The following is a 25,310-nucleotide window of genomic DNA, read 5'->3' as shown; positions in this document are numbered from 1 at the left end:
ATGAAGTCAAACATTCCCTCAGACTCGCTGTCAAACCAGACTTTATCTCTCATCTTGTTTCCCCTTCCCTGTCTACGCTGTGGAGCTCAGAGGAGATTCTCCAACTCTTCAGAGTCTTCCTATCAAACGTTTAATGCATTATTAGCAGTGTCAAGAGTAATATTTTACCAGAAGCGTAAAACACCTGTAGAGGGTAATTAAATATTAATCATAAATCTTTGCAGTTTGAAAGATCATCAATAAACAAAACCAATCATTTTAGTGTTTTTTAAAGCCTTTAAGGTTCTAACTTCACTTTTATGCACAGAAAAGAAAATTTTAACTAATAATCTTGCGGTTTCTTTTAAGGGAAATTTGAATTTAAAAGAAATTTGGAAATTATTATGATGGAGTGATGTTGAATAAGCTGATGTTTTGTTGTGTATTTTTGTTTAGTTTACAGTTTAATCAGTTTTGGCCAGCTTCCCAGTATTCCCACAGCATGATGCCACCGTTATGCTTCACCCTGAGGAAAGTGTGTTCAGGCTAAAATACATGATTAGTCAAATATAAAGTCAGCAGGAAGTCAGAAAAACATCACTTTAGTCTCATCTGTTCAGAGCATTTTGTATCTTTTAAATAGCAACTTGGACTAGGTTTAAGAAATTACAGCCTGAAGGAATTGTATTTCATTAGACATTCGTTTATTTCCTTTTTTTTTTTCAATTTGTACAAAACAAGAAAAACATCATGAAGCCTAATGTCAAAACTTTTGCTTTACATATTGAAGGTTGTGGGTGGATGTGTAAACTTAAATCAATATTCCCACTCTTTTTCCACATACATAATCTGATATTTATTTCTTTGTGAAACAATTTTTTTATGTTTTTCAGTAATTTGTGGATTTGTCACAATCCACAAAGAGTCAGTTAATTTTACATAAAATGTGTTTTCTAAATATTCCACTTTATGGATTACCCTTATTTTTATTTTCTAATAATATTAATGCTTATATTGCAGATTTGTAATTATTGCTTGATTTCTCCACACAATAACTTAGGATTAATGAGCAATAGAGCACATGAAATGCTTTTTACAGGATAAAATTGTAACTGCTGGAGCTACCATTTATGGCAGGCTCAGCTTTCTGAGATAATTTTGGTAATTTATCATTTTTGACTGGACATCAGCCCCACACGGTGTAACTGTGAGGAGGCTGCAGAACATACTGCAGACAGGTAAAATCAACTGTTGTATCTTTTTCTCTTGCAAGTTCTTGCTGTCAGTTTCAGCAGGAGATGAGATGGAAAACATGTTTTTATTCTGCCCAGAAAAAAAAGTCATCCATGTCTGCATTTAAAGACCCTTGGATGTAAAAATCTGTAAATTATGACCAGGGATAGAGCCAAAAAAAAACCTTTAGCTAATTTAAATTCATGAATAAAAGAGTTGAATGACAAATTTATTGCACTGAAACAAAAAAAAGAGAAAATATCTTACGTTTTATTATTTCTTTTTTATTTTTGGTTTAGAATTTGGTAAGTTTAAGCTCCTTATTTCACATTTTGACCAAAAACATACAGAAAATGTCCAGATGTATTTCCTGACCTTGTCCCTGATGCCCTGTCGGATGTTTTCCCTCTCTGCCTCCATTTTCGCATATTTTGCCTTCCTCTCCTCTTCTTGTTGCCTCAGTGCTTCTTGCCTCTCCTCCTCTTTCTTCTGAGCATCAGGGTCCTTCTCCTCCTCTCCACCAAGCATTTTGCCCATGTCTTTAGTGGCCCCTGTTGACAGAAGTAGGAGAAAAGAGACGGTTACGTCAGTGAAAGCAATAAACAATTCTTATTTTTGGTGCTGCATAACTTATAGGAGCAGTGGTACATTTAATAGTTTTATAATTCAAATTTCAAGCCGGTAAAACAGCAGCAATATCTCGCTTTGACAGAAAGCAGGAGCAATAGATGGAACAAGTGCCACAATCACGACCCAGAGATAAGAGACGCTGTAATTTCACTAACAATTCTCCTGATTGCTTTGTTGTCCTTTGTCATCTCCAACAGAAATTTATATTCTCATGCAAAGAGTACACTTTGACCTTGGATCAAGGCCTGAACAAAAGGCTGTTGAAATACAAAAACAAGGGCCCATTGCGACTCAACTTGTTGCTAATTTATGATTATGATACACACTAAAGTGTGTGCTACCATCAAGTTTGTTGTTGTAATATGATAAAATATTAAGAATCTTATGAATACTTTTGCAAGGAAGTGTTTCAGCTGTCTTGAAATCATTAGGATATTTTTTAATGAAGTGCTATCTTATCGCATCAATCCAAAACTTGAAATTAAATGGAGTTTATTGTTGATGATGCAATCATCTCTCAGATTAAAGAGATACCAGAGAGCTGAGCAAATGAAGTCATTACTCAGTGAGTCTGTGCTTACGAAAACATCCACAGGCAGTTTTAAAGCTGTGCCAAGAACCAATCTATCCTCACTAAGAAAACATTTTCTGTTTGCTACTGGTACCAGCTGACACGGCTGATCTGTGTGCATTTATTTTCATGCTTGATCGATGAAAATAAAATGTTATGATTTTATGTAAAGATGAGGTGTGAAGATGGGAAAACATAATTATTTGTGATAAGAGGAAGTCTGAACTTTTATTAAACATAGAAATATTTGGTTTGTGTGCACTGCCAGAGGTATTACGGTAAGATTATTATTTATTTACACTGAAATGAATCATTTCTGTAAAGGGTGCATATTTTATATGAGTGTGAGAAGCCATATCGCTCATGCAGATGTCAAGAAACAATATATATGTTTTATGGGAACATCTTAAATATTTCTTACTTTTTAATCAACAATCAATCATATTTGTTTGAAGACCACAAAATAAAAGTCATATATATGTTTGATTTTTAACATAAAATATGATAAATATTTCATGTTAAGTTCTTATCAAGCTTGCAGTAAAGCAAAAATATTCCTGCAAATTTGAGAAATAGAGTTTACAGGATATGTTATTAAATTTTCTGAGTTTGTTATTTCTGGTTTTATGGTCTCACTGGGTCGACTGGGAAAGTTTTAAACTGGAAGATTCCAGTCCGACAGCTACACAGACTCATTTGAAGAGTCAGTCTGCACGCTGAGCTCGCTGCCTTCTCTTGGGACTCCGTCTGTGCGCTCTTACTCTTGAGATATTGGCTCTTCTTTCCGGCTCAATGGCTGGAAACAAGGCAGTGCTTTAAGTGTGGTAGGACGAGTCCTGAACCTTTGTTTCTGCACTCAATTCCAACCCACAGAAAAATAAGAGATTATAATGAGAACTGGGCCTTCTTGAGCAAATTTGAAATCCATCCCACACCCATATTGACCTCAGTAGGGCACTCTTCTTGTCTTTATTAGGGCCTTTGTCTTCACCTTGGTCTCTGCATGTCTCTGGTGAAGAGACTTGCAAAGTCTCTGGAGGAAGAACTCAAAAGCAGAGCCATCTGGCTTTGCATGGAAATTGATGAGACAGTTCTAACCTTGAGGTTCCCTGCTGACGTCTTGAGCTTGCCATATTGTACCAGAACAAGCCCCAGACATTCATGAGGGGACTGCTAATTAATTTTTATATATATATAAAAAAATATTCTTTCATGAGTCTGAACCAGCATATTTTAGCCTGATAAAAATGCATACTGTGGAACAATTTGAAGAATTTAAAACAGTAAAAAATGGATTTCAGATGGAGGTTTGCAGTTTTCATGTTTCCCAGATATGACATATAACATCCTATGTGCCATTAAAGCTGCATTATGTTAACAATATATATTTTTGAAGTGATCACTTCATGACAGTATAATATGAGACAGATAATTTGTAAAAAAAAAAAAAAAAAAAAAAAAAAGAGCTCCTTTGCTAACTAGAATCAACCAATCAAAGCCAGGAGACGGGTCTTAGTGCTGTCAATCAAGCCTGTGTGCATGCAGCACACAGGCATGATTGTCCTTTGTCATCTCCAACATAAATTTATATTCTCGTTTATATTCTCATGCAAAGTGTATACTTTGGGTGTTGACTAATCATGTATTTTAGCCTGAAGTTTCTTTTCTGTAAGAAACTTCTATTTAATTATTTAGTTTCTATAAATGTGTGGTAAACTTGCTCATGTTGTTTTTTTTAAACTCTCAGTAGATGCTGGCTCAGTTTTCCGCTGCTGTCTCAATCTCATTATTCTGGTTAATCACACACTTTGCATGCAAACACCAAGTTACATTATTAACGTGTTTCTGAGGAGTCACAAAAACAGCAGTGACTCTCTCAGCCTGGAAATAACACCCACAGGAGTTTATTCTTAAACATTCTGCTGCTCTGTGCTTCGCTGGAAGACAAAGGAGAAGTTAAACTTTTTCTGTCTTTGTTCCTTGCAGCTTGAGGAGATTTTCCAAATCTTGCATGAGTAGCAAGATTCACAAAGCAAAAGACTAATATTTTGCATGACCTCAGGTATGACAGAAAGTTTTCAAATATAAACCAGTCTTCTCTGCACCGACACTTTAAAATGAGGTGTGACACACAAAATTACATTGTTCGAGCTCATATCTTTTCTGTCCTTCCATTATGCATGATGCTGAATTTATATTACACTCACACAGAAATTTAAAATTGGATTACACTGCAGATATTGCGCAGTATTTTCTCTCCCTAATACAGACAAGAATACAAAGGCAAAATAAAATCATCGCAGGTTTAAAGACAAATCATGAGGTTAAAAACATTTTAGCTAAAGTTGGTGCATACATAAATATATATCTTAGATTATGAATTTACTTGTTGGTTATTGTTCCTTTCATTTTTTTCTCTGTCTTTGCCATATGTTGATGTTTATTTTTACTTTCTCTTTCAAACCTCCACTTGTGTAATCTTGATGCTCAAGGCTCATTAGCTTGTCTGATTGTAACAAACTTGCTGTGTGGAAATCTGTGACAGGCGTCATTCCCAAAAGTCTTGGAGTCATCAGAAACTGCCTGTGGTGGAGTCTGTATGTTGGGAGAGCTCCAGAGTAAAAGATGAGAGCGTCAGCTTCAGCAAGAACATCCCCCCCAAAGAAACAGGATGTCAGAGTCTTAATTAGAGGAGATCATGAGCAGCTCTGTGTTTTACTTGTGAATTGGTGTTTTTCCTTTAACCCTCCTCTTGTCTTCGGGTCATTTTGACCCGAAGACAAGAGGAGGTTGTTCTTATTTTTTTCGTCAAGTTCACATTTGAATTGCTGCAGCAGAAAATTCCATCTGATTGTGAACACTGTAGGTCTGATTCAGGACTGTTAGATTTCAAGTTTCTGTATGCAGTTGCAATTAAAAAAATGTTTTAAGGGCTTGTCCTCGGGTCATGTCAACCCGAGGGCAACAGGAGGGGGGGGAAATTTGAAAAGATATCAGTTTTACGGAGATCAATGATGCCATTCCATACTGTTTGCCTGTCCAGCTGTGATTTCCTTAGTCTTCCGGTCAGTCTGACCTGAGGCCTGGGTTTGGTTTTTTTATTTCTTTTGTAAAGTTCACATTTGGATTGCTTGAGCCTAAACTTCCCCCTGAGTTGTGCACACCATAGTTCTGATGCAGGACTGTTAGATTAAAGTTTCTGTATGCAGCTGCAATTGAAAAACATATTTTTAAGGGCTTGTCCTCGGTCGACATAAGCCGAGGACAACAGGAGGGTTAAATGGTAGTAGATGGCTACGTATTGGTCTGATGTAATTGGGCACTATTACTCTGAAATGCAATTACTGATGGAGCAAATGATTACCATCTCTCTTTGTTATTCAGTATGACTTGCATGCAAAGATAAATTTCACGCAAGTGCAACTTAATAAATCAGAATGTCATCATAGAGTTAATTTACTTCAGTATTGTAGCTCAAGATATAAAGCTGATGCAATATATAGATCTCAAGAGTTTATTTTCAGAAAATAGTCGAGGTGAAGCCTTGTGCCACACTTTTCTTTCACTGAACTTTCCATATAATTTGATGCAGTACTTCCAAAACACTGCAGTCAGAATCATGAGATCGTCTTGCAGCAAATTGTACACAAAACTGTCAAAATTTACTAAGTAACATGGAGACACACCCTAAGGTACTACTTTAGACAGTTAATCTGCAAAAAAATATATATTATTTGGGTTTTATTTATTGTTTAAGAAACAAAAAATGCTCATTGGGTTGGCAGCTAGAGCACTGAAAAAAACTTCTAACTCTTAATTAATTTAGATCACAACTGAAGTGTTTAAAAACCGTTTTGTCTGTTGCTAAGCGAAATGATTTCTAGGGATCTGAGTTCATTCCAAGTCAGTTTCTAAACAAAAATGGAAGCAGTATTGTTGTGTTTTTTTTCTGTATCAAACTTGTTTCAATGTCAGAGCAGCTAACACACTGAGCTAGCAATAACTCACTTCAGCTTTGAAGCAGCTTTCTAGGTCAGCGGAGGCCTCAGGACTAATTTTAAAGTTGGAAGAGGCTTAGCTGGAAGAAGCATGGAAACTAAAAGAAAAACTCTCAGAAGTTATGGATGGTTGGATCAAGAAGTGGATTAGAGTGTGAGCATTTACATAAAGGCTGGGTTTTAATTTAGAGAGCATGGGAAAACATAAAAAGATAGCATTAAATGTGTGTGAATAAGCCAGAACAGAAATGAGAACAAAATGTACAGCTGCTGAATCCCTGCATGCTTCTGTGCATGGATGGCTTTGCTACCATCTTGTTCCTCTGCTATTAATGCATGATTGAGTGAATTTCCTCCTGGTGCTTCTAGGCTGCTGCTGCATGTGGATATCTGTGTGTTTTCATTTATATGTCACATGTAGCTGCAAACTTTAAGGCTGAAACCACACAGGCACCAGGCACAGAAATAAACAAAAACACAAAAAATTACCAAATATTTTTGATCAAGTTTCTATTGCAAATATTTTATTATGCTTCAAATATGACTAGTAAGAAATATGGGCTTATTTTAAGTCAGTATTTCCACAATGTTGATGATAAAGTACTTGTTCCATTGGGAGTTTATTTCACTTACAAGGTGTGAAAAATGTTTTGCTTCAAGCAAAATAATCTGTCAATGAAACAAATATTTCCTCTTCAATATTGAGGAATTACTGACTTGAAAAAGCTCCTATTCTAAGTTTAACATTACAAATCTAATGCATAAATGTTTTTAGGATTTTATATTTTTATATGATTAAATACAGCATCCCAGATTCACAATGCAATATTACTGATCAAAATTTAGTTTAAAAACATGTTTCAATTCTTCCATCAAACGTACAGCATGAGATCATAAAGTGACACAGTAACATGTTTTGTATTTGAATGTTAACTTACTTGTTTTGTTATGTATTTTCTTTCTATCATGTGTAGTGCAGAAGACAGAGCAGAACAAATAAAACAAGAGATGATGAGAGACAGGAAACAACAGAATCAGCTCAAGGACTGTATTCCTGCTCCCCCATCTGTCACCAGTCCTCAGCAGGAACATGGCTGCAGACCGGCGGGTCCCGGCTTCAGGCCCCCAGGCTCACAGCAGCCGTCATCAGTGCCCTCCTGCTCCAGGCTCGGCAGAAAGGTGGACTGAACCCCAAAGGAGAGACCGCCGAGGGAACCAGGCAGGCGACACTGCTCCACTTAGCAGGAGCAGCCATGTCTGCTCATTTGACTGCTTCCCACAAATTAAATGTCAAATTTTTTTCTGTCATAAATGTTCTCTAACACATACAGAAGGGAACTACATCCACACAAAAAAGAAGAATTTAAACTCTTTCTGAAAATGTTGACTTTTATTTCAGAATTATGATGTCAGAATTCTGACTTGATATCCCAGAATTCTGGAATTTGGACTGAAATCTCAGAATGTTTACGTTTTCACACCGTTTTCTCAGAATTTTGGCTTTTTTTCAGAATACATATTGCCACTTGAAGTACATTACCCAGTTATAATATGTACACATTATCCTATTTAAGTATTATTTCTATGCTCAATATTGGGGGGAAAACATTTATTTGAAAATGTCTCTTCTGCCCAAATATTATTTTATATTCATTTGTAATATTGTTTTTAGCTCTTAAAGTGCCAGAATTTGCACATATCCTCATATTTTGTCTGTTTGATAATATTTTAAAACATTCGATCAGATGTTATGATCAGCATCATTTTTCCCAAATACTATTTTTATTTTTGCTTGAGTAAAAATATATGGCTCTAATAACTACATATAGATGCAAAACATGCATAAAGTCCTGCAGATATTACCCTGACTAATCTACTCATTTCTGCGAATAACACAATAATAAATCTGTTTCTGCAAATAATGAATGGTGCTGCTCTTACCCACCTTATCAACACAATGCTTATCTATACATATTTTCTGCTTTTCACTGGTGGAAAAGAAAAATCGGTGTCAGTCCTCAGAGTCAGTTTTTCCTCCTGAACTTCATCGCCTTGTGCATTTTAAAATGTGTGTATTGTGCTGAGGTTTGCTCAAATGTAGGAATTGATAAAGTGAAAAACAAAACACAAAAACCTTGACAACTTATTAAAGTTGTAGAAAAAGTCTTGCACACAATGTGATGTCTTGAAAGAACTGCGTTTTTTTTACTCCTACACGAGGTTTCCTCAGTGGCACACCTTAAAAAGATCTTTTGTTGAAGCAGCACTGACTCACTCTTCACACTGAGCTGTTCATGCTCACCCTGACTGTTTACTGGTCGGGCTTTCTGGAACTCAGCTATCCTTAAAGAGCTCAAGAGACAGCGTTTGATCATGAAAGGATTATTTTTTTGTTGATGTTTACTCAGGTAAATCTCCAGTGAGTCGTTATGTAAGACATTTTGCTTTATTTTTTATCTATGTATTAGCCTAGAGACAAGAACTTGCATTAAAATAACCAACTTATTATTTAATTTACATTCATAAAAACTGTAGAACTCTAGAGGATGAAGAGCAAACTCACATGTATATTGACGGCAATATTCAAAAAGCAATGCATTTTGCTCCACTTTTGCACATTTTCTATTTACTATAATTTTGCACTAATAACTACATATAGATTCAAAACATGCATGAAGTCCTGCAGATATTATATGCATGCTTTTGCCACTTCAGCCACGGCAGGGACAGACATGTTCAAACAAATGGAGAAAAATAATTATTCACAGGAAGCATAGAGAAACAAGAATATTGTTCAAAATGTTTCTGTATCAGTAAGTGTCGTGGATGTTTTTAATTTGCATGTGCTAATCTAATGGTAAAAAACATTAAAAGGTTGAGCCCTCTGGCTGATTTATTAAAAAATATACATAAATATTGTAATATTTTCCCCTGAATGCATGCATTATTCCTCTGAGAAATGCTGAGAGATGTAAAGTCATAAGAGGTAGATTAATGCAGAAACTCTGATTTACACATGCAAGTGAGGTTTTTGCAAACATATTTCCATCCCTTTGGGTGCCTAACATTGATGCTAAATACATGCCTGCATGGCTTAAATATGTCACATAACAAACTTAAGTAAATGTATTTGATAAAATACTATTCAGCATAATCAGACAGCAGAGATTAAAAAAGTAATCTAAAGCTTAATACACAAAATCAGAAACAGTAAGTTAATTTCTTTATTCAACACATGCAAACTGTAAAGATTTAATTAAAATCAGTTCACAACATCTCCGTGCTGCAAAGCTCAGCATATCTCTGTGACACGTGGGAACAGGTTGTTAGACTCGTCTTTTGTTTGGTTTGTATCACCTTTGTCAAAAGACGACAGCCTCACAGAGTCCAACCTCATTTATCACATTCATCAGGTCTGAGGTCACCACCAAGGACAAGCTCAGTCATTCATCCACAGAAACAGAGTGTTACTCCTCCAGTGTTTCTTTACATTTACTGGAAAATACAACAAGTTGAGCAAAAATACTGTCAGGAAAAACTGTCAGGAAAATCAGCAGCAATAATGTGAAATCAGTTCTTTTCAGTTTCTCCTCCATTATTGTATAAGAAAAACTATTCCTACTAATTTATATCTGGATTTGGATACGTTTAGTAGTACTTTACGTTTGGATATAATCTATAATATATTTGTGATGAAAATAATCACATTCTCAGAGACTTCAGCATTAAAAATGCGAAGACATCTGGAAGAGACGGAAAATGGACATTTTGGTTTAGGTATCTTTTTCTATTTGATTTCTCCCTGGAAAAATTTAAAAAGTGATTTTGCAATAGGTACTGAAAACAGGGAACAAATTACTGCTAATCCATAAAGAATTTTCTGCAGTCTAACACCAAGTAAACTTATAAAACTGATATGAGCATTTAGCATTATAACATAAAAACCCTTTGACTTTTAGCAGAGCTGCAGACCCTCTTCCAACCATAAGATGATCAGGAATGCGATTTATAAAAAGTACAACCTTTTCTTCTCTAGGCAACCAGTAAGGGACATTTAAGCATCACTGATTGTATTTAATTTAGGCGTAGTTAATCAGGACCTTTTATACTTGAATGTTAATTATTACTCACATAATTACAAATACAAAGACTTTTCTTTCTTCTCCAGCTTCTCCGTTCACATACTGTGATCCAACACAAGGGTCACCAGAGGTTCAGCTCCATTATTTAGTCTAATTAAGAAGCTCAGCTCATTAGGAAATACTAAAACACTACACCAGTTGTCAAAAATGAAAAAAATAATAGAATAAGGATAATTACAAATTTCATCATTTCTACCCTGATTTATCACTAAATCACCTTAGAACTGAAAGTTTGAGTCATATTTTTTCTGCAGGCTTTATCTAATTTAAAACTGTTCTGTTTATGCAAAACAATAAATATTTTTCTGATTGAACATTCTGTTGCTGGTTAAAAATGAAGCTCAAATCTTAGAATTATGATTCTTTCACAGAAAAACAATCCAGTTCTGCAGAAAAAGTTGAATATGTGACAGAAAAAGGTGAAAAATTATTTGGCATCATTCTGAAAAACACATAAAATGTTGCCCCATGATAATTAATAGTTAATAATTATTTTATTCCAGGGTTTGGTAACATTTTCAATGAGATCATATGTGTGTTTTAATCTTAATTTTACATCATGCTGTTTCATTGGGACTTTAATTATTCACTGGATATTTTAAGGCAATAAGTGCCTGTTAAGCGCAGCCTGAAATAGCGTCTGTTCAATATGCAACACAAACAGGTGCTGTTATCCATCCAGGTCACTCAGCCACCTGGATGAGCATTGATGCAGTGACAAATCACATCAATCAAACCAAAATGATACAAATTAAGAGAGATGCAGCAAAGACTGAGAAACTGTTCCTGCAATAGACTCATATTGTCCTGCAGCCTCTTTATTTCCTCCTGTTCCTGAGATCCTTCAGCCTTTGATAGTGTGTTCATTTTATAGCACAATCAAGTAGCTATATTATTTATCCAAAATAATTTAAAAGAAATTTGACTTCCTAATTTAATGCTTTGAAATTGTCTCCTGTCTCTTTAAGAAGCTACTACTCTTTTAGAGTCTCATCACAACGATAACTTGTAATATAAAGCCCAATTTAAAGTTAACGTAAAAAGTAGACAACTTATACCTTCAGACAGCCAGGTTGTTTTAGATGTTTTGCTTAACTTTGTTTTTTCCAATGATTAAATGACTTGAAAACAGTTTTTTAAAGCGACCCAAGTTACCTTGTACATGCTTAAAGATGTCTAATCTTTCTGCATCCGCAGGAAATGTTTACGCTGCAAAAAACAAACACAACAAATGCAAATGTTCCCAAGAAATGTAAAGGAACTTTCCATTAAAACTTTTAACAGTTTTTTGCCTGTACTTTCTCCTTCATGTCAATATTTGTGAGATACATTTTAAAAATTCAAATGATTTCAATTTTTAAACAACAGAAATGTTGGTACCAGTTCTGCACTGTAAAAATATTTTTTTCTTTTCTTACATGTAAACTTTTCTTACAGTGTATGTTGTATGACAGACAAAGGAAACTGTTGTTAAGTTTGATGTTTCCTTTAATCCACCAAAAAATCTGTGAGGAAGCAACGTATTTAATGAAACCTGCTTTGTGGTTATTTAATTGAAGCTCTGTTGTAACTTTGCCTGTCAGTCAGTGGCGGTCATGGTGGCTCATTCTCTCAGTAATTAGGCCAATTCAAAACCTAATTATTTCTGCTTTGTTGTGCACTGCTGCTGTTCGCTTTGTCCTGTCAGGTAGGAGTCCTGCAGGCAATTATGTTCATGTCAGATGTCACCAAAAATTGTTTAACCATTTACAGAACTGCATAATTGATCATGGTGAATCCTTCAATAATGTGCAACGTCTGGTTTAAATCGAGCTGCTAACATTAGGAGAGCTTTGGAGTGTCTGTAAGTTATTTTATGTCGGGTTATTTTTATATTCTGTTCACACATTCAACATACCTGAGATGTGACTTTTGACACCTTTGAATTCTAATTAACAGGTTCACTAATTAACAAGTTCCTCTCTATTCTTTGTAAGCAGATGAGCACAAAACTGAACGACCAATCCTTCAATTAAAGCTGCGAATAACAAATTCTGTTCACGCCATAGTGGGAAAATAATTAAAATGCATTTTTTGCTTTTTAAAATTCTACTTTGTACCAGATGTTGGAGTGACAGTCCATTGAGAAATCCCCAAATAGGTGAAATCATGACTCCTGAACTGTGAATAGCTACTTTATATGCATGTTGTTGTGGAGTTACTACAGAAAATCCCACTAAAAACATTAATTTTATTGTTTGAGAAAAACAATAAATGCATTTTGCAGTCAGAGCTGTTTCAGAGAATGTATTCGTCCTACATTTGCATTTTTCTTTACGTTTTTCCTAAATTACCAAAACAGCACTGCAATGAAATTCACCACCAGCTTTTCATCTGACAGACTCTTAAATCTAACAACACTTCTAAAGAGCAATGATCCAATCACAGGATGATTACATTAGCAGAGAGCTGCATGTGAAGGTGAGGAGGAATGCATTAGATTGGGCATTCATTTAAAACGTGACCACATACGGCACAGAAAATATGAGAGAGAAAGTGTTTAAGAACATAAGCCTTAAGCAATATAGTGTTGCCAAGCTGTAGAAAAATAGAAAAAATAAACCTAAGAAAGATGTTACTCGCTCGAAAAGTTCTTGAAGTGGGTCAAGAACTGTTTTTTCTTTCTTTTTGGTTTCAGACTTGTTTACTTTTTTGGGTGAAGAACTGGGACGCCATGAAAGTCCCTTTATCTATTGTAAGACTTTTAATAAAGAGCAGACTTTAGTTGAATTATATCTGAGATGTACACAGAGTCACAATTGTCTCCCATACACTATGTAACTTTTATAAAAATTGTTTTTTAACATATTTGTAAAAATTATCATCATCTGGTGACAGTATTAGACAGATAATCTGAAAAAATTGAGCTCCCCTGCCTTCTCCCAGTGACTTTGAGTGCTAACTCTAGAAATACACTTCTCCATCAGAAATGTCCAATCAGAGCCAGGAGGAGGGTCTTAGTGATGTCAATCACTCGCATGTACTTGCCAGTCACTCAACAGTTGTTGCTAGGTAACCCAAGAGTTAGTGAGTTGCTAGGTAACCCAAGAGTTAGTGAGTTGCTAGGTAACCCAAGAGTTAGTGAGTTGCTAGGTAACCCAACAGTGATCCAGATAGTTGACTCCACTCATCTAGCTTAGCTGGCTGTGAGAAACTGGGCTGCTAAAGTCTTCCTCTGCCTACATTCCCCAGAATGCTGTGCGTTTATGGAGCAGAGTTCAGTTAAATTATTGAACGCTGTATTGATCTCTTGTTGTGATTTATATTGTTATTGTTTTATTTTTCAGCCCTAGAATGAGCTGTGATGGTTTTCTTCACTCCATGGAACTAAGCTTAAGGAGATTTGCTTTCTGTGTATCGGCAGCGTTGTGCACACCAATTGATTCCTAAGACCCAGAGCAAGGCTTCCCTCTCTGCCCAAAGTTATGCTTTTTAGCTCTAATTTCACCTCCTGCCTCTGTGATAATACCAGGAGACGTGATTCGGTCCTCTCTGCCTCCTGATGACTTCGGAGAGCCCTGGCGTGCAAATTAGCTTGACGGGTTCGAAGCTTCCCGTGATGCATAATCACTCTGGCCTCCTCGTCCTCCCCTGCTACTCCGAGTCTACTCATCGATCACACAGGGGAGATCTGATACCAGTGATAACTAACTCCATCATTCAAACATGAGATCATGCTGACTGCCATGCTGCCACACTCGCTGTGCAGCTCTGTGAAATATGAAAATGCAATTCATACCAATCCCTCTTGCAACATGAGTGGCCATGCAAATATGACATACAGCAAAAAACTGGAGAGTTCTGCACACCCCAGATTACTGTGATCTGAATAATAAAAAAAGAGTTACAAACGCCATTCATTAAATTCATGAAAGCCCGAAGCGATCAGGGAGAGAAATAAAAATGACTCACACTTTAACATTTTCAAATCAAAGGTGCAAAATACATTCAGTGATTATTGCAGAATATCCAGCAAACTTTCATGTTGTTGATTCACTCGCTTTTATCTCATCGTGAAATAATGTGACAGCTGGTAATAAAACAGAACTGAGCTGAATAACAGAATAAATGTAGTCTCACTCAGACTCTTCAACTGCATGAAAACACTGAAATATTACAGTACAATCAGAAAATAGCAAACAGATTATTGTTGGTTTGCAATAATAATCTGTTATGTCGCAAACAGATGCATTGTTAGCAGCTTGCTAAATTTATTTTGAACACGAATAAACAGCAATTGAAATAAGAATTTAGTGATTAGACATTAGTTACTTTTAAATTGTTAAATCAGAAGTTTAAGCAAGTCTGTATGTAATCTATGGAAATATGCTAAGGTATGATAAGATCACCAAGTGTTTAAGAATGAGCACTTCATTCAAATACTGGGATGGAATAATCCAATCCCACTACTTTGAAACAATAAAAAAGAAATCACCAAATAAGATGAAATTAGATCTTATTTAGTTAAGTTTATCACTGAAACTTTCTGTTTTCTTTCAGTAAACTGTGTTTAACTAAGCAGCTACAAATGTTTTTCTGTTAATCTCAGAGCATCTGGAAACAAATTGTCAAACCAAATGAAATGGATGTTGACAAAAACTCTTTGCAATACATTGTATATATATTTTCTATTTAAACATTACAATCTTTTTCAACTTTTAGGTGAGGAAATAAGCATTTAGAAATCAGTTTGCATAAGTGGACTGACCTTAGCAAGATAGACAGTTTTATGGTTGTCTAATCTTTATTATTATAATGATAATAGATGTAGGGAGTAACAGAAATGCACAGTGCATAATGTAGCTGAAGTTATAAATGTGAAAATAAGTAGTGGTGAGGAACTTTCCAGACTAAAACAACCTTTTTGACTCCATCCTCTCTCCATAAAAGCAACTCCCACTTCTCTCTCCATGTAAGCGATAAGTGGGTGTAGTTGAGAAAAACCCAGATGAAAAGAAGCAGAATCATGAGCTTTCCTCACCACACACTCTTTGATTTCACTTCTCAGACTTCACTGCATTATTTATGATAAGAAAGGCATGAAGCCGCAAATACCAGAAATCAAAGGTATGGTAGCTTTTTCACATTACATACTTTTTTCCCTCTAAATCTCCTCTTGACCTCGACTTTCATGAGTTTCATTGCTGTCTGACCATTGGGTTATTTATGAAAATTGACTGCAGAAGAAAATTTAAGTCTGACCTATTATTTCAAAGCAGGGTTTGGGCATTCCTGCATGTCCTCTTATGTTCACCAGGAGACCCAACTTTCCAACATCTCTTTGAAATTTTTGTGCAAAGAGGAAAAAAAACCCAGAGAGTAAGAAGTAAGCACCAAATTTAGGTCAGCTTCAGATTCCCCTGTTTCACTACTGCAAGTCATATTTGTGGTGAGGCACTTCCTGATCTGCTTCTGCAGTTTTCAGAAATTTTAACAACCATGTGAGAAGAAAGAGAGAAAAAAAGAGTAAAAAAAGTAAAAAGAAAGAGATGCTGAAAATCAAAGATGGTAAGAGTGACTGAAGCGTTGCATGGAGAGGGAAAGGAATGGGGAAAAGTGGAAAATTGTGGAGAAAAAGAGGCTGGGAGGTAATTGTGATGGAGGAAGATAAGGAAGTAGAGTGTGACGGCGGGCTTTGTGCTGCTGACTCATTTGTGTCGCTGACCTTGGCTGGCAGAGGAAGGAGGACAGAAAGGAATATCAATGTTTTCTCCACTCATGTAGAGCGGAGTGAGCCGGGCCAAATTTTACAAGTTCTTAACAGTGTTTGACAAGTCTGGCTGTGGCTCACAAGGCCTTTGGTGAATTAAATAAACAGAGCAGTAAGAAAAAATGGCAGTACTAAAGTTTTATGAAAACTGTGCATGCAAAGTGAAAGCTTAAAAATAAATAAATAAAAACCAACAAACTAAAATATTATTTTCTGTGCACCAATTTGCTTTTCTGTTATGTATGAATAAAATGTTAAGGTAAGGAAGCTGTTGGATAAAAGTGGATCCATCCATTCAGACAAGAAAATACTGAAAACTGCTTCTTTTGGCTGGCACATTCCTGTCAAATCTGAGGAATAACATCTTTATTTTCCCTATTTCATGTGTAAATGTTTTTACCAGATCATAATATAAGTTACTTCCTGTGTTTTTCAGCAGGTCTGTTTTTAAGTTGTGTATCCTTTGTTATTTTGTAAGACCCTTTTGAGTGGAGTTATATTTCATTGATCTCTTTTATGGACCCATAAAGACACAGTTTAAAGACATTTTCTGTGTCCTTTATGTTTTTACTGCTTTGTTCCTTACTTCTTGGATTTCATATGATATCCTGCAAAAGGTTACAGATCAGGGAAGTTTAGCTGCAAAATGTTATGCCTCACTACCCCAGTGTTTATAGAATATCTTTAAATGCCAACTAGTCTATCTAGCTAGATGTACTACAACTAGAGTTTGTGTTTTGGTGTTGGAAAGAAAACAGTGGCTCATCCCTTTAAAACCAGTAACTGCTATTGCCAATGTAGTAATAAAACATTTTACCACTAGAGATAGTGAAAAAAGTAATAAAATGTATTTTGCCAATTTTTCCATGGTCTCCTAAAGCAGATTTAAGAGGTAATGTTCCTCTTACATGTTGCCACATTCTGCTGATACCAAACATGAACATGAAATCAGTGTTTATTCAACACAGGTTTTCTTATCTTTTCTGCCAAGCATTGGTCAACAACTTTTTTGAAATAAATTTCAGAAGGTGGATCAGATCAACAGTGTCCTAAATGACAGACAACAATGAGAATTTCTAAAAATTTGTCTACACACATGGCATAAAATGCGCCGTTTATTCCAGTTTTGCCTTTGGCTTGACCTGGAATGGCTTTTGTTTATTTCTATGAGCAGCTGGTTGATGTTACCTTTAGAAATAAAAAAAACACTTCAGTCTGATTAGGAGCATAAAGGCAGAGAGTCCCAAAATTGCCCTCCACTTTGAGATTGAAGCAAATTGGCCAGTTGCTGATTTGCTTGAAGTCCTGCTGATATTTTTCTGATGTCTGGTATTAAGGTCAAGTTTTTACTTCTGCTCTCTTGAGTTTATTAGATTTAGCAAAGCCAACCAGTGTGATGATAGCAGTGAAAATATTTTAATGTTTTATACCTTGAATATGCACCTGGAGAGCAGCATCTTGTAAACCATGACTTGGCCTTTCATTGGGAACTATTGAGCTGAAGTCGATCAGTTACACAAATAAAACAGATGTTGTACTTTGGAAGTCTGACCTGCATGCATCACTAGCATATACACAATCTGTGCATCCCTCACATAAAGAGGCAAGGTGTTTCACAGCATAACAATCATATTTCCATCATATTAAGCAACTTGAATTGCCGGTTGCTGAAATGTTCCATAAAAAATTTACTTGCTTTGTCTGACAGGTTGGAAATTTCTACTCAAATAAATGATTTTTTCTAATATGAGGTACCAATAAGTGTGAATGCCTATGTTACCACAATTAAATTACTTCTTATTTCAGTTTTAGTAACAGTTTTATGTTGTGAAAATATTGTTTTTTATGTGCAGAGGGTTTTTTGCAGCGCCAAAAGATGTTTTCCCTTCATCTATCCTGACGTTGTTCTCATCTAATGAAGAGGCAACACCTCCTAAAGCTGCCGCCTCAGACACCCTTCTACCCAGATCTCATGTTTCAGTTTGTTTTCACCGAAACAAATTTTATTTGTATGATGACAATAAAGGCTGATTCTGATTCTGTAGTGGTTGGACAAAGTACAAAACTAATCATAGACAGAGGCATCACATGTAGTATATTGTAAAGAGAAGAGAAGTGTTTTAATTGAGCTGAAGAATCATAACCAGGTGGTCTTTGAAACATTACTGATAATCACAGTATAGTAGGTCAAAAGACACAGTGTCTAATTAATCTGTCTGGCAAAAAAAGACAGATTAGACAGAATATTTTCCAATTTCTTCATTACGGCCTTTAAAGGCAGTGTTGTTTTCATGCTGTAGTGTAGAAACCAGCTCTCCCTCTTTCATATCCAATCTCTCTGCTCCCTCATTCTGTGCTGGTTAGCAGCAGCTAAACCAGAGCTCAGTGAACTCTTCTGACAGGCTCGATGTCTGGGAGTCACCCTGAATCATGCACGAGTCATGACCACATAAACTCTCCGCCTGCAGTCACGCACGGTCCCACACACAGCTGCAACGTTGTTTATGAATCAGCATGTTTAGACTGGAGACGGGAGCAGCTCACTCGGAAAATTAACCTTTATTCCCCAGGGCTGAATGCTGAGAGCTGGTGGCTGGCAGACTGTGTTAAGGCCTGGGAGGAGAAGCTCATGTGTGCCAGGTTTAGGAGGCTAAGTAGACCCGGAAGGTGCAGGTCCAGAAGATGGAGAATAAACAGATGTCAGAGCAGCTTAGATCACTCTCATGGCTGACTATTAAATCCCGTTGACACCATGATGTCAAAACAGGAGCAGCTGCCTGCTGTACATCAGCTCCAACAGATCAATATTGAATGAAAAATATGGTCTTTCAAACATTTTAAGTTGGTAAAAAAAGATTCGTCACAAAATATATTTATTTTTGACAAGATGCAAAAAGAGCTAATCTAAACACTTTGTTGATCGCAAAGTAAAATTAAATGCTGTCGTAAGTCACATTTATTCAAATTTTTCAGAAAGTTATTTTCCTGTAGCAGTCTGTATTTCAGGGATTTTGAGGAAGCCTCTGACTGAAAGGCTTTATTGCTTTGTGAGCATCCCTGACATATTATTCCTAAAGTTAAACATAAAGTTGAAACATTTTCTTGTTTTACTATGCAAAGTTAAATTAGATCGAACTTTTCTCGCTTTAGCTACATCAACCAAAATATTTGTATTTGCTAAATGTCAGACATTTAAAAAAAAAATAATACTGGATGCGGACCAAATTAATGTAAATATTTGGAGAGTTACAAAAAATAAATTCTGAAAAATGCTCGTCTGTGAAAAACAGAGGTCAAATAATAAACCAAATTTTGTTAAATGCTACAAAAGTGTGTTGTCAAGTTGATATGGGACATTTTACCAAATATTTGAGCTTGAAATATTTGGGTTGGTGTGGATTTTAGAAAAGTCATGTTCACCTCAAATTTGAGCACAATGAGCTGTTTTTACATTTTAATGAAACTACTCATTATATAATTACTCCAGTGTGGAACAGAATGGTTCAAATGAATAAAACAATTCATCCCAGTGATGCTACAAAGTTAATTTTCCCCTTATAATACAGTAACACCAAACCATTGCTGTGGACCACAGCTTTTTGTTTAAGGAATTGTTTTGAACCTTTTGACACACACAGAGTGACGACCCATCAGAACTTTGCAGGCTTTCCCTTTAAGGAGAAGAAAAATAGGCCAATCAAGACTTCTTGTGTCAAATGTCTTGATATCATCTCCATTTTCCTTTCAACTAGAAACCCCAATAATTAGCGGCCTCAACATTTGCATACCATCAGCAGAGCATTGAAAATTGGTCTCTCTCATTTGCATGCTGCTCATCACGTCTTCACACTCTCATTAGTTTTTTTCTCTTTCTCAGCCTTGAGATGAGCTTGACAGGCACAAAGGCAAACACACCAGTCACACACTTTAAACCTGTTCGCACAGAAATGTGTGAAAGACTTGCTTTTTTGTAAGGTGTGCTTGTCAGATCCAGAATCCCAGAAACAATATTAATCAAAACGAAAATAATGTTTCCAGGGTTGAATATTCTGTTTCCTCGTTTTAGTGCTGTAGCAGAAATTTAACAGTTTGAATCAGGTTCGTTGATGCAGGGATGAATTCAAAACGTACAGAACAAAGGCAACAGATGATAAGATTTCGGGAATAAAAGATCAAACACAAATGCAGACTAAAACTCGGGATGCAGGCAAATTTACATTGCAAAAGCACCAAATTTTTGTTTAAATTCTAGTGCAAAGATTTATTACATTTGAAATGAGACAAAAATAAGTTAAAAGAGCAATTTTGAAAAGATAAATGCTTATACTTAATATTTATGAAAGATTTTAAAAAAACATTCTGGTAGATTCCTCCACTTACGACAGGAAAAGTGTCTTGTCATAAGTGAATAAATCTACCAGGGGAACTAGGACTTTTTAAAAACTTCAAGGATTATTGATTAAAAAAAATAAATAAAAAATCTGTATCTTGCTGAAATGTCAACTTTAAGTTAGCATTGTCTTACTTTAAGTTTACTTAATTATTTAAATAAAACTCAATAAAAATACTTGGTAGTATTTTATATTTTTGCTGAGTTGAAAAATTTTTTTTATTATAATTGTCTTATCTTTTTAAACAAAAGTTATTCCTCTTCTGAATGACTTATGTCACATAGTGCAAGTCAAAATCTCAATTTGATTTATTTAAACATTATGTGAGGAACATCTGAGTGAAACTGAGTCTGCCTCTTGCATCAGTGACGGGAGATTTCCAGCGACAGTATTTTTACTAAAAGCTGCTTTCTGTCAAACTGAAATCCTATCTTTACAAAATGGGGGCTTTAAAATAATTAATTGTCAAAGTCAAATGTTCTTTTGAACATATTGGATGATGGAATTGATATATTCTCAGCTGCAGCCATCTCTATCAATCGTTTTCCATCAGCATGCTTCACTCTGTGCTTTGATGCCGCTCTTTTTGCCGTTAGGACAAACCTCTTTTACAGCTGCAGTAGATATGGATTGAACAGTATTGTACTGTCTCGGAGGGCAAAAATTGGCATTGATGTCTGGACTGAGCGTTGTCCTGATAACAAAGCTGCCAATTCACTCCCATAATGACTCTGGCAATAGAAAGAGCAATTCTCCCCCTAACAGCATGACACTCAGGTTATGTTGTCTTTTTGTACCTTCGTGGAGTCAGCAGGGTGACGGGATTTCAGCAACGCAGTGGAAGCTGTTAGCTAATATCGAGCCACATTTTTTCTATGGGAGGACTCACTTCTAGGAGGAAGTTTTGTCTGGACTTTTTTTTTTTTTTGCAGAGAATGGTGGGTTGGCGTGTTCACTTGAACTTCCTGCATGCAGGAACTAAAGTCGCTTATTGAACCACTGGCCAAGCATTACCAGAGTCTTTTGTCATTACACATAACACACTGACAGAAAAACCTCCATGTCTTTACATTACATTACATTTGGATTTATTAAATATGCAAATCGTCTGATTGAACTCATACAAAGGGAACCTATTTACACTTTCATGTTGTAGTTTTTTTACTTCCATTTACATGTGGCAGTGTTTTGGGGCAATAAGTTAATGTTCTTTTGGTATCTGGAAAAATGTTTATTTAAAATATCTTCTGACTGTGGCGTCAACAGGCGCTGACCTCTGACCTAGTAACCCCAGCTAAATGAAGGCCATTGCCTAGCAACCCAAGAGAAGTGCCAGGATGTTTGTAACTCTGCTGGAGTTTCAACACAAACCGCGTTCGCATCTTTAAAGATGAACAGATGTTTAGTTGAGTATCTGTCTGCAGCCATTTTCATGTATCAGGATAACTGTTGAGTTGAGAGGTGTGGCCACAGCACAGATCAATTAGGTTGAATTAGGAATATCAATCAACATATCAGCAGTAAGCATCAATAGAGAGATAGCACAGCAGCTAACTTTCAGAAAGCGTCCAACAAGACAAGGAATGGAGAATAAAACAAAACAAACATGAAATTACCATGAATATAGGAAGCGTTAATAAAACCAAATCTTATCAACGCAGCTGCTGACAAAACTGAAGTCAATCATTTGAAAGGTCCTCTTGACGACTGCTCTTTTTCAGTCCTTTTTTTAAAAAAAAATACAACCTAACTGGGTTTCCTGCTCACATTCAAACACTAATGAACACAGATGTTCGACTGATTTATTAAATAAACTCAAAAAGAAATGAACTAAGCAGACTAATATCACAAATTTATTCCATCCTGCAGGCGACACATTTAACTGTCCCTGAAATTGAGGTCTGCAAACTAATTAGTTTTCCATGGCACCATCTTTTTTTATTGGCTTGAGATCCTACAGAGGAAATATTTACTTTGCTCTATAAAGAGGCGTTCACTGAATCAGCATTCCTGTTCGTTACAGCCTTTCACACAGTCAGAGCATCTTCATTACTGAGAAAATGCTACAAGGTGGCACAGCATGCTTAAAACTGAGAATATTGTTGAAGCTATCTCACATTCCTCTTTTGCAATCTTCATTAAGGGAATTTTTTATGTTGGTATGAATAGAAGAAAGAAAATATCAGTAGCACTGCTGTGAAAACATGGACTCCAGATCAGTTTAACCTGTGAGCCAACTGCGCACGTAAGAATAGTGCGGTCTGGTTTCAGCAATCCCTGCCGCTGCTCTTTAGGCGCAGCTCTTCAAGAAGCTTAATAAAACATTTGAGCAATCACGAGAAGTTTGCATTCCCATTCACAGAAGCCCAGCAGCCTTTTCTGAACACCCACATCCGATGTACCTTCACACAGATTCACAGTTATGAAGGCTACAATTTACAATATGTACAGAGAAATACAAATGAGTTGTGATCTATTGGAAAGTTTACGTCTTAACTGCTTATTGTGCAAAACAAACAAACTGCTGCAGAAAACATTTCTGTATTACAGTTTAAACTATTTACAACATGAGATCAGTTAGATAGATTTAAGAGGAAAGCATCAGATTAGCTTGTTTTACCTGTTCAGTATTTAGTGTTTTACACGTACGTAGTACTGTTTGAAACTGGGGTATGCAAAGTGTGAGCTGGGGCCATTTTTGGATTAAAACCTTGAACGCTTAAAATTTTAAGACTGTTGTTTTGGCTTCCAAATGTCTGAAGGAAACATTGAGAATTTGTCAGCAGTTGTCCAGCAGGAAGATGTATATAGTAGAGATGGACACAACCCACTAAGATATTAATGGCTTGGGCATATCAAGTCTGACAGTTTAGCTCAACTTCAGGATTGGTGAGTTTATTCCCCAGACTCACCTGAGCTCATGATTTTTCTGGAGGACACATTGATCATGCCATGACTCAATGATGGAGGAGGGATATGTTGGGAGGTCTCCAACAAACCACAACAACAATTCCAACACATGAGCACATGGAAGGCAGCCCACAATTTAACTACCCAAATAAACACAAAAAAATGTTGCATTCAGATCAGATTTTTATATTTTATTTAAGCAAAAATGTTTTATTGAGATTAAAATCTCATTTTCAAGAGAGACCAGGACTCAAAGATACACATGAAACAGACCAAAGTTATCAAATCATATCAACTGATATTCAGCATAGATTAGAGCACAAACCTTAAGCAAGCTGCAGAAACAACAACAAAAAGAGTCACACAGACCAGGTGCAGTAACTAGTTTTGACAATCATCTGTTAACATAAATCAGTACAGTCGTCAACAACATGTTGGATGGTCTTCTTCAGAGGTTTTTGTGTCGTTACTTCATTTTGTGCTGTGGTTCTTGGTGCAGCGCCACCACAGGACAAGAGAGGAACAGATTTTCCAAAGGGTTTGGTTCGTTTGACTCAGTGCAGTGTGAAAACAAACTGCACCTGCTGAATATGTGACAATTTTCTATCAGACTATTGTAAAATACATCACACCTGAACTAAACTGGCTCCTTCATCGAGGTTGTTCTTTATTCTTTTAATTTTACTAAAATCTTACCAAACAGTTTTTACTCAAATATATGTTTTACAAATTGTGAACAGCAACAGAACCCCAACTCATTAGAGACAACTATAAATTAGCTGGATGTCCTACTAATAAACCAACAGCAACAAATACCCACGCCAATAATATCTGTATCCACCAGACTTTTAAGAATTTTTCTTCTTGCAAACCACACAGAAAATTTGACTGATGAAGAGTTATGATATTTAAATATCAAGTACTTGATTTAAAGACTGAAATCTAATTAAAACTTCAAAATCAGACAATAGTTTTGTCTTATAACAGTGAGAAATGTGGTAACCTGTATATGTTTAGCTGTGAGTGCTTGCCTTGCAGGTACATCTGCCTCTGCATTTTGTCTCTTTATATTCTGTTTCTATAGTGAGGAGGAATTTCCCAGCAACAGATGGCAGATGACGTGTACTCCATCTTATCAGCAGAGCTGCGGCAGTGTTGTGTGCTCACCATCCCCGCCTCGACCAAGCTGTCCTCGTCCTCATGTCCAACTCTTTACAGCCGCGGGATCAACCACCACCACCAGCTTTTACTCCACGGCACCATAAAAATCTGTGACTGCATACATTTTCTGCATGGCTTGGCTCAATAGGAGCAAAACCATAGAAATATTGGCAAGTTTTTTGAGGCTACTTGACATATGGCAGCCAGTAGGATAAAAAGCTTGTCCTGTACAGATCGAACCAACTAACTTAAAAGAACCAGAAGGATTTGGAAGGAAAACAAATAGAGGCTCTTAATTAGTACAATATATCAAAACTTGCTTACTTTATTTTACATGAACCGTAAATTAAAGCTATAAACAAAGATTTCTTACGTCCTATGATCTTGTTGGCTCTTACTGCTGCCAGCTAATCAGTGACTGAAGTACACTTGGGAAGCCTTGTCATGCTGTTAACACCTTTTAATTACATTAAAAACAATCACACAATGTGTACGTTGCACTGGACAAGACGGCAAAATGACTGAAAACATTTGGTTTAATGCTGA

The 25,310-nt window shown here is 36.1% G+C and overlaps 1 protein-coding gene across 1 annotated transcript in view; it reads right to left on the bottom strand.

The window, feature by feature from the left end:
* Positions 1-25,310, bottom strand: part of LOC129360733 (complexin-2-like) — a 57,316-nt gene that overhangs the window by 10,674 nt on the left and 21,332 nt on the right. Inside the window, exon 3 of the mRNA XM_055031116.1 lies at positions 1,588-1,763. Within this exon, the coding sequence (XP_054887091.1) occupies positions 1,588-1,763 (176 nt within the window). The remainder of the gene's footprint in view (positions 1-1,587; positions 1,764-25,310) is intronic.

This window comes from Poeciliopsis prolifica, unplaced genomic scaffold (assembly GCF_027474105.1).
Source record: "Poeciliopsis prolifica strain line A6 unplaced genomic scaffold, Auburn_PproV2 SCAFFOLD006, whole genome shotgun sequence".
Classification (NCBI taxonomy): domain Eukaryota; kingdom Metazoa; phylum Chordata; class Actinopteri; order Cyprinodontiformes; family Poeciliidae; genus Poeciliopsis; species Poeciliopsis prolifica.
The sequence above is the reverse complement of the archived record's forward strand: the minus strand, read 5'-3'. Positions and strand labels throughout refer to the sequence as shown.